The 9,835-nt window shown below is 33.0% G+C and overlaps 1 protein-coding gene across 1 annotated transcript; it reads left to right on the forward strand.

Annotated features, from left to right (window-relative positions):
- Positions 1 to 2,602: 2,602 nt before the first annotated feature.
- On the forward strand, positions 2,603 to 3,629 carry LOC129297618 (auxin-responsive protein SAUR32-like). Its single transcript, XM_054935950.1, has one exon. It carries the CDS (start codon positions 2,644 to 2,646, stop codon positions 2,998 to 3,000), a length of 357 nt encoding a protein of 118 aa, XP_054791925.1. The 5' UTR covers positions 2,603 to 2,643; the 3' UTR covers positions 3,001 to 3,629.
- The last annotated feature ends 6,206 nt before the right edge of the window (positions 3,630 to 9,835 follow it).

Below are 9,835 nucleotides of genomic sequence, written 5' to 3' on the forward strand. Positions count from 1 at the left end.
CATTTAACATACAAAACTAACAAACATTAGGGCAAGTTAACAGTTTGGTTGGTTTTACACCAATTTTCATAACATTATACATGTTTTTGCTATCATTTTTCTCATTTTAAACTATTGGATATTCCTGACTAACCATTTAATAGGTATTTTTGCCACTTTACTCGTTATAATATGCTCAATCTTGTCATATCTACTAGTGTGTTTTTTCGTGGTGATGATTAAATGACGTTTTTCAATTATCAATAATAAATTAGAGTATTTTTGTCCAGTTCTTCTAGGATTTCCCAGACCTGCAGGCTGAGTCAATCAATTTTGTAATAGCATCTCATTTTCATGTTTTGTGAATGCGATGGTCTGGCTAGAAAATGGAGTAATGAACGTGTTGCCTAACTCTAATGAGATTACCCGACAAACTTGAGACACAATTACCATTCTCGTTCTCTTTACGACCTACTCCAACTTCAATGTGCCAAAATATAATGAGTTATTACTAGTAGCCATCTAAAATTAGTTAAAGCGGTGATTAAGGTGGGACGATAAAGTTTGATTAACATGCATCACAGATTAATGAAACAAACGTGTCCGGGCATGATGGGGCATGATGACCCTTTTACATGAAGAGTAGAACTTTTTTTAATTTTGTTATTGATTCTTGTATCATGATATTTTGTAGTACTATATATTTATAGACTTGTAGATGATGGTAAATGCTGCATTAGTGACATTAAATTTCAACCAGAAAAGGATGATAAATAGTATATATAGATGATCGCTGACACTTACGGTTCATGCAGAGATACGTACCATGTTCTTCCCGTTAAATATAATATACACTGACGTTAAACACACGCGTTTTCTTTTTGCGAGTTTGCTTAACTTGATCAACTTCCAAACCAACCCGTTAATTACCGAGTACAGACAGAAATCTCTAGTTGTCCGACATTCTAACTTCTAATTATTACAGCTTAGTCTTCAAAAGACTGATTAAATCACTTAAATCCAGAAACGTACGTAGCACTTCAACCTCAAGATGAACACACAGTTTAACTACTGATCTATATATTTCTAGTTTTTGCCGACACACACTGAGCATAGATCCCACGGATCATTAATTTGTACCAAATGCACGGAAAAATTGTAAATGAGCTTGGTCACTCTCTTCTGTCTCAGAAATTTCCACATCGATCATTCAGGATCCATTATTCAAAGATAATCCCTTGAGAAGCCTTAAGTGGTCACAAATCAACCCTTCAGGATAACCAGACCGACAAAAGAATTGGAGTTTGATCAGTCAATTTCAAGACCGAGGGGTCTGCAAATTATGGATCTGAAAGGATCTGCTCCGTTGAAACCCCGCGTATGATGAGAAGGAAGAAAACGACTCCTCAATGTTGCATTGAATGCCATGTTTCTGCGCCAACAAACACAATGGCTCCACTCTCGTTCTTGACAAATGTCACGTACGTACATGTTTCTCCATATTAGGCATATAATACAAATTCATGAAAAAATCACAAAATCAAGGGTTAATATATTCCAGGATATATATTCAGTAACCCTTTTCTTTAGGTTCGAACCATTTCGTGCAGGGTTAGTTAAGATGAAATTGATCAGTATATTTTATTTGTCAGTGCAAGACGTCGATCGACATGCAGATGGATTCCTTGTTGATCATATTTTAAGGTTTGCTTATATGCAGAACGCAGTTACATTCTTCTTCAATCACATATACGCGCGCACGTGTGTGTACGCGTTTCGATGTCCACGGCTGAGTACTGAAGACCCCGAGTATCATTAATTCATTTTTTATCAACGATAGATACATATGCAACTGTTAACTCGAGCAGGAAAAAGAAGGGAACTGTGAAACTAACTATTCATGTCACGAAGCATCACATCACACGCTATGTTTTGTTTTCCATGTCAACTCGTCTAAACTTCTTGGAGTGTTGATCTATCTTATCGCCAATTCGCCATTACAGTACCCACTTGCATCGTCCTGTGATTTTTACTTGAGAAAACTTCGCACACAATATTTAAGAAACCACCTGGATGATTTTCTTTTTCTTTTGTTTTTTTTTTCCTGATAAAAAGATATATAACTATTGGAGCTGTCACATAACAGGTGAAACAAAACTTCCAGCTCAGCAGCAAACCCTGAATTTGTTCTCTCTTGCTCTACAGAAATCTTCTCACTGATCACTGTGCACAAATAAAATCTCCGAAGATATTTTGTACAGAACCCGGAGGTTTCTTCTAAAAAATCTAGGATGCAACCAGGGATGGAATGTGATCAAAAAGTTTGATTAAGACCGTACCCTCTAAACTTGAGCCAAATCGCTAAGTTAATTCCATTAGTCAACTATGATATAAAAAGGAACAACTAATTATGGGTGCTTACTCCTTAGAGATAAGAACGGCCCGCGAGTGAGAAAGGAGAAAATGATTGGTCAATGGCTCGCATTAAATGGACAGTAGCTCAACACAGCCCATGTCTTCACCAGTACCGTGTCGTATATGAAATTTCATGGGCATTTCTCCCTATCCATTTTCTCAATATAAATAAGCCACTCTCCAATACTGGACACTGCGAGCTCACCATCATACACTTGGAGAAGTTGAGTTACAGAGAGAGACTTGAAGATGATTCGGTCTTTGATTGAGAGAATATTACATAAGAGTCTGTCGCTCCTTGTGGGCAGAAGATCTGCAACCCGCCAGTCGGATGAGGATGAAGAAGTGGCAGCGGGAAATAATAAGGCAGTGCCTGCCGATGTAATGGACGGCCAATTTGCAGTTCTTGCAATCGAAGGTAAAGAAGCGAAAAGGTTTATCCTTGAACTAGACTACTTGGCTGACCCGGAATTCCTGGAGCTACTAGACCGGGCTCGGGAAGAGTACGGTTTTGGACAGCAAGGAGCTCTTTCAGTGCCTTGCCGCCCTCAAGAATTAGAGAAGATCCAGGAGAGTCGCAGCAGGAGAAACTCGCTGTCAACATAGAGACAACTACTGCAAGTTTACTGCATTTCCAATCGGCTCGGTCTCAGGGAACTGTCGTGCTAAATAGTTTTGAACTGTCGTGCTAAATAATGCAGTTAACCAAAGTCACTTTAGTAAATATGTATAACAATCTGTTTGGTCCCGACATAATTACATAAATATATTAGTAAGTGCTGAACCTAGATATATACCCACATAATACTCTTGTTTTCTCCTCTCTTCCTCACTCTGATTCTCTCCCAAATCTCAATCTTCACACGGCATAAGGGCTTCCTTTAACGACTATATGTTAGTCTACCAAAGGTTCTTTCATCCTTTCTCAATGAAGCTGGAGAATATATATATATATATATATATATAGCAAGATAGAGGGATGAGGGAAGTTTGATGGGTAACTAAGTGGGACGTGAAACCCTATTTCAAAAATTAATTGTTGAGGTGGGAGAATCAATTCATTTAAATAGTTTATTAAGCATCTCATATTATTCAACTTGGAATATGGCACCCATACTACTAAGTCTCCATTAGGGTTTCATAATTTCCAGCTAAGAGTGTGGCATTGTATAACTATAGAGATCATAGCAGAATGGATGAAAGAAAGCAAGATCTGTCAGCCTCAGAATAATTTCTATTTAATTGTTAATTAGTTGTAACTAATTTTGTTAGACTTCACATAGTATATTTATTATGTATATATACTCTTGTATTACACTATTTTTGCAATCAATGAAGAATACATTTTTCATCCAGTATTTCCATTTTCGTTTGGTAACATGGTGTCATGAGCCTGTTATTTTTTTGATTCGATGCGGCCTATTTTTTAGTTCGACTTCTTTTTCCTCATGGCCATCGAGACTTCGTCCTTCATCCCTAACCCTAACCCTAACCCTCTTCCGCCGACTTCCAACTTGACCAGTCCGTTTTACATCCATCCCAATGAGAACCAAGCATTAGTCCTGGTTACTCCTCCGTTGGATGCCACCAATTATCATTGTTGGGCCACAAGTTATGAGTGTGGCCTTACTCTCCAAGAACAAGTTGAAATTTGCTAATGGTTCTTTAGATAAGCATATGGCTCATTTGGTAACTAAAGGCTATACTCAAATTGAAGGTTTTGATTACTTTGATACTTTATTCTCCCTTATTGTTAAGATGTCTACCCTTCATTTATTACTTGCTTTAGCTGCTGCTCATAATTGGCATTTACATCAACTTGATGTAAATAATGCTTTTCTTCATGGGGATCTTTTTGAAGAAGTCTATATGGAGATTCCTCAAGGTTTTTCAAGACTTCATCCTAATATGGTCCGCAAATTACAAAAATCCCTTTATAGTCTCAAGCAGGCTAGTCAACAATGGTATTCTAAGCTTTCTTCTACTCTAATTTCCCATGGTTACACTCAATCTCCTTCAAATCATTCTCTGCTCCTTAAATCCACTTCCACTACTTTTATTGCATTATTAGTTTATATGGATGATCTTGTTCTTACGGGAAATGATATCACTGAAATCAATAATATCAAGTGTCTACTTATTTTGATTAAAACTTTTAGTGATTTTGACTGGACTGGTTGCAAGGATAATCGAAGATCTGTTATTGGTTTTTCTGTGTTTCTTGGCTCTCTACTTATTTCATGAAAAGTAAAGAAAGAACCTATTGTTTCTCGCTCTTCTTCGGAGGCTAAGTATCGACCACTTGCTTTTACAACTTGTGAATTACAATGGTTATGATATCTCCTTAATGATCTTTTGTGTGATCATTCCTCTCCTACTCTTCTTTACTGTGATAATCAATCTACTCTTCAAATAGCTGCCAATCCAACCTTTCATGAGCATACCACGCATATTGAGCTTGATTGCCATTTGGTTTAAGAGAAACTTCAATTTAACATCTTTCATCTCATGCTTGTTCTTTTGGTAGATCAACTTGCTAATGTCTTCACCAAGGCCTTACATCTTAAGCCTTTTCATGACTTCATTTCCAAGCTTGGCATGATTAATATTCATGCTCCAGCTTGTGGGGGGTGTTAGCCTCAGAATAATTTTTGTTTAATTGTTAATTAGTTGTAACTAATTTTGTTAAACTTTACACAATATATTTATCATGTATATATACTCTTGTATTACTCTATTTTTACCATCAATGAAGAATACAATTTTCATCCAGTATTTCCATTTTCATTTGGTAACAAGATTAGTTAACTTGGCTCCTGCTGTCAATTTCTGAAGGAATATGTTGGCAAGAATAATGGTTGATTTGTGATAATAATATGTGCAGTTGGAACATGTGTTATTTGCATGACTTTATAGAGTGATAGTAAGCACCTGGTTGATCTAGTGAAGAATGGCATTTTAGGTCTAAGGTGGACTAGTTCAATGATAATGGATGAAATTATTCATCTGTTATAAGAATTTCTCTCTAATCTAGATCTTTAATTTTATGAACATGACATTAGATTGACTTGCCAAGTCCTATAATATGAGAAACAGGAAATGGGTTTTCTGTCCGACCATCTTCCTTTAGTTCTGGCCAGGCTGATGTTTCTGTTATTAACTATACGTATCAGTTTTTGATATTGGTTGGTGTAGTGGATTTTAATGATGTTGTTTTATTGGACAAATTTAGTTCACATAAGTATCAAAATCTACATAATGTGTAGGGGCAGAGGCTTGGTTATGTGGAGGAAGACATCTGCTATTAGGGACGTTCACGGGATGAGATCAAAACATCTCGTTGTCCCAATAAATCGAACAATATTAGAAAAAGTTTTAGATAATAGCATTCATTAAAATTTTAAATCATATAATTTATTAAGTTTAAAATCAAAACAACACAAGTACATAAATCACAACAATTTAAAGTTAATTATTGAATTAGATCAATCACAACTACAAGGGTATAACACGTTATAATAGCAGTTACAAGTGATCTTCAGGTTATAAGAGCAGCAGTAACAAGCAAGCTAAGCACAATATTAAATCATTATTCTACTTTAGTTGAGATATGCTAAGTTAATTAGTGTTTTGAAAATAAAACAAGAAATATGATATAAATAAAAGTTATTAAATAAATAAATATAAAAATAAATTATATTAATATAATTAATATATTATAAAGAAAGATACCACCCTATTTACTTTATGTCACTAAAATTATTAATATAAAAAATTTAGTTTTAAATAAAAGTTACACTTATTGAAATTATAATTGATATAATTAGTATAAGTATAAATTATATTAATATAATTAAAATATTTAATGTATATTTTTAAAATAAAAATAATATATATATATATATATATATAATATTCGAGATAACACGTCTTGATAGTAATCTCGTGTCCTGTCTCGTCCCGTCTCATTCTGCAAAGTCCAGTCTCGATTGTTTTTAGGTCAGGACGAGGCCCATCCCAATGTTATGGGGGCCAAATCAGATTAATTGAGATGAGCATGAGTTGAACTCCCCTAACTGCTATTACGGATAGATGCCTTGCATCCAATATGAATAGTAACCATATATCAATTTATCTGCCTAAATTTAATTAACTTACCTGAAGTTTTCTTTTATATAAAAAACCTCTAATATAAATAATAAATATTATTATTTATTTTCCAAACTTCATATAGCAAGTTCTCAGACCCACATTATTAGTCATAAAAAAATGGTAAAAAGAACGACAAGAGATCAATATATTTGGTAAAAACATATTCTAGACTTCAAGGGGCCAGATATAAATTGAGTAGGCTTTCAAACGAAGGGCCCAACTCATTTTCAAGCATTATTTCTGAAAATCGAATGGTCGGACTATCATTTAAAGTCATTAACAATTCGATTTAAATTAAAAAATTATTTTTATAATTGAATCGAATTGAATCAGAATTGAGCTATTATTAAGTTGTAAATCAAAATTAAATTGGGAACAGCATTTTTTCAAAAAATAAATAGTTTTAAATACAATATTTAAAAAAAAGCTCATTTTTTTAAAAATTCAAAAATTAAATTCCTGCTAAAGGACAATTTTATTTTTTAATAATTCACATATATAAAATATAATTAAAATTTTTTTATAAAAATATTTTTGAGTTTACTCATATTTAATTTAACTTAGATCTACTTATATTTAAAAAATTATAAAATTATAATTTATAATATTGTTAATTTATAGTAATGTCATGTCATTTTATTAACAACTAAGCTTATTGTAGGTTTGTTCCCTCTATTTATTTTATATATATATATATATATAATATTATTTTTATTTAATTATTATGTCTAACTATTGGTCTAACCAATTAGATCATAAAAATTGAGAACTGTTGACTTTTTCAATTCAACATCCAATCCGGCTTTTCTACTAATGTTTTCAAGTCTTGAAGTCATTATTTTTCTTTAAGGGGACACATGGAGAATGATTTTTAAATTTTTGCATTAAATATTATCTTGTAAAAACACATATATATATTATTGTTAAAAATGAATCTTAATTTATTAAATTTTTAATAAAACCCAAAAAATGCAAGGGAGCTAAATTTTTTGGGGGAATTTCTTCTTCTTGTATTTAAGGGGGCAAGATTTAGCTACACAATTTTTTTAACCAATTTATAAAGCATAGGCTATAAATTTTAACCAAAAAAAATATTTGTAGAACTATTAGCCACCTTAAAACCGTCCCTACTTAGCTTTTAATAGGGGTGTTCATGATGTCCGGTTGCCCGATATGCCCGCCCAGCCCATTTAGGCTGTGCAATGAGCGGGCAGGGCCGGGTAGCGGGCAAGTCATGCAGCCCTGCCCATTTAGCTTAGCCCGATTTTTTATTATTTTTTGTTAATTTTTTGCTAACTTTTCTATGATTTCTTACTAATTTTTTTAGCAAACTTATATATTATTGTTGTCAATTCTCTCATATTTTGTTTCCCATTTTGCTTTAAATGTTCGTGTATGTTCTTGTAATTTTTTTATTTAGTTATGACATATTTTTTCTCTTTCATTCATGCAAGTTGGGAATTAGAAAGAGACTTTTTATGAATTCAAGCCTACTCTTTGAAATTATTATTTCTCAGATGATGCTCCAAGCTTTTGTTATTTTGAATTATAGCTATTATTTTAGATTGAATTATGGATAATTTGATATTGTGCCAAGACTTGTGGTAGTTTTAGATTTCAAGTTAGATATTGAATTATGGATAATTGAATATTGTGGCTATTATAGTGGATTTATAGTTTATGATTTTATGAATGCTATTTTAAGTTGATATATAGGGTTATTGTTGTTGATTTGTGATAGTTTTATTTTGAAATAATCAGAAGAATTGTTATTTTATGAGTAGGGCAATTATTTGATAAGTTGGGCGGCCCAAAGCTGCCCAACTAACCCTGCCCTGCTCAAACTAATAGAGCATTTTTGCAGGTATAGTTGGACATCGGGCTGCATTTTGCAGCCCATTCATTCTTTGAGCTAGGCATCGGGCAAGGTTTTGCCCAACCCAACCCTGCCCATGTGCACCCCTAGCTTTTAAGGCTAAAGGCTTGGCCCTGTAGGCCCCCACTTTAGCACATTTTTTTCTTTTCTCAATTTAAATATATAATACAAATATTTATGATCCAAAAAAATTATCATTGGTGAGATTAAGTCTACAAAAATACTTACACAAAAAAAAATGTCTAGAAAAATATATTGAAGTAAATTCACAACAAATTCTGTAACATAGCAACATCATCCAAGTATCATTAGCAAAGATATTGAGCTTAAGAAGCCTAAACATTCAAGTATCCTAGCAACGTCAATAAAAATTAAACATGGGCAACATCATTATTATGGTTGTTTTCTTTACCTAAGATTAAAAATAATAATAATAATAATAGAGCCTAAATAAGTTGACCCTAAACCCATTAGAGTCAGTCTTTTTAACCCAAAAATTAATTATAACCTCTAAATTAGTGGTACAATCCTAGCTAATTGCGAGTATAAACAGGCTTGGCCCTTTTTTCAGACTGAGAATTTTATACCTATATTTTAAACTCCATGAGTTGTTTGTCCATCAATTCAGGCTCTTTTAAAGCCAATTTTATAACTCATACACACACACAAGTTTTTTTCCTGTAAATACGGTAATTGCAAAATATATGTGCTGGTTTAAAAAATTGCAAAATATATCTCACATTTTACGGCCATGTCACTGTCTCAAAACAAACTCAGAAAAATAGTACTTTAAAGAATTCAACTGTTAAAAACAAAATTTAAATTTTAACTGAAAAATAAATTTTATTATTTATAATTTTTAATAGTATCACTGTGTGAAATTTATTTTGTCAGGGGTCGAATAAATAGCATCAACCCCCCTTCCACCACACGAGAGGCAGAAATGCCAGAGCCGAAAATGGGCTATCCAGTTTTTCTGCTGGAGAATAGCAAACTGCAGCGGAGATGCTGCTGTTTTCAAACTAAAGTTCATTTGTCCAAATTTTACAATTTTATATTTTTCAAGTGTCAGCTATTAAAAAATAATGTTTATGATAAAATAAAATAGAAATACAAATATAAAAAAAATCTGTAACATCCGCATCAAATTTCAACAATATTTTCTTTTATATAGCACAAGAAATAAATTCCCATAAATTATCTTCCCCGAGGTATTACAGGCAAAGGACAAACCACTCCTAACCAAATTATTACATGTTCAAACCCATAAGCACTTGGTTAAGTATCAAAAGTTTTATCATTCACGCCAATTTTAATTAGTTCATATTTGAACAATCTAAATGTGCAGGCAAAACAGCGCCAACCGGTAAAGAGAACCTGGTTCACCAGACGCCATATTGTAACAGCATCTCA

Source organism: Prosopis cineraria, unplaced genomic scaffold (genome assembly GCF_029017545.1).
Source record: "Prosopis cineraria cultivar Desert tree isolate PC_DT_omini unplaced genomic scaffold, ASM2901754v1 PC569, whole genome shotgun sequence".
NCBI lineage: Eukaryota > Viridiplantae > Streptophyta > Magnoliopsida > Fabales > Fabaceae > Prosopis > Prosopis cineraria.

Excerpts from the sequence above, each read along its gene's own strand:
- LOC129297618 (XM_054935950.1), top strand. The coding sequence starts at position 2,644 with ATGATTCGGTCTTTGATTGAGAGAATATTACATAAGAGTCTGTCGCTC.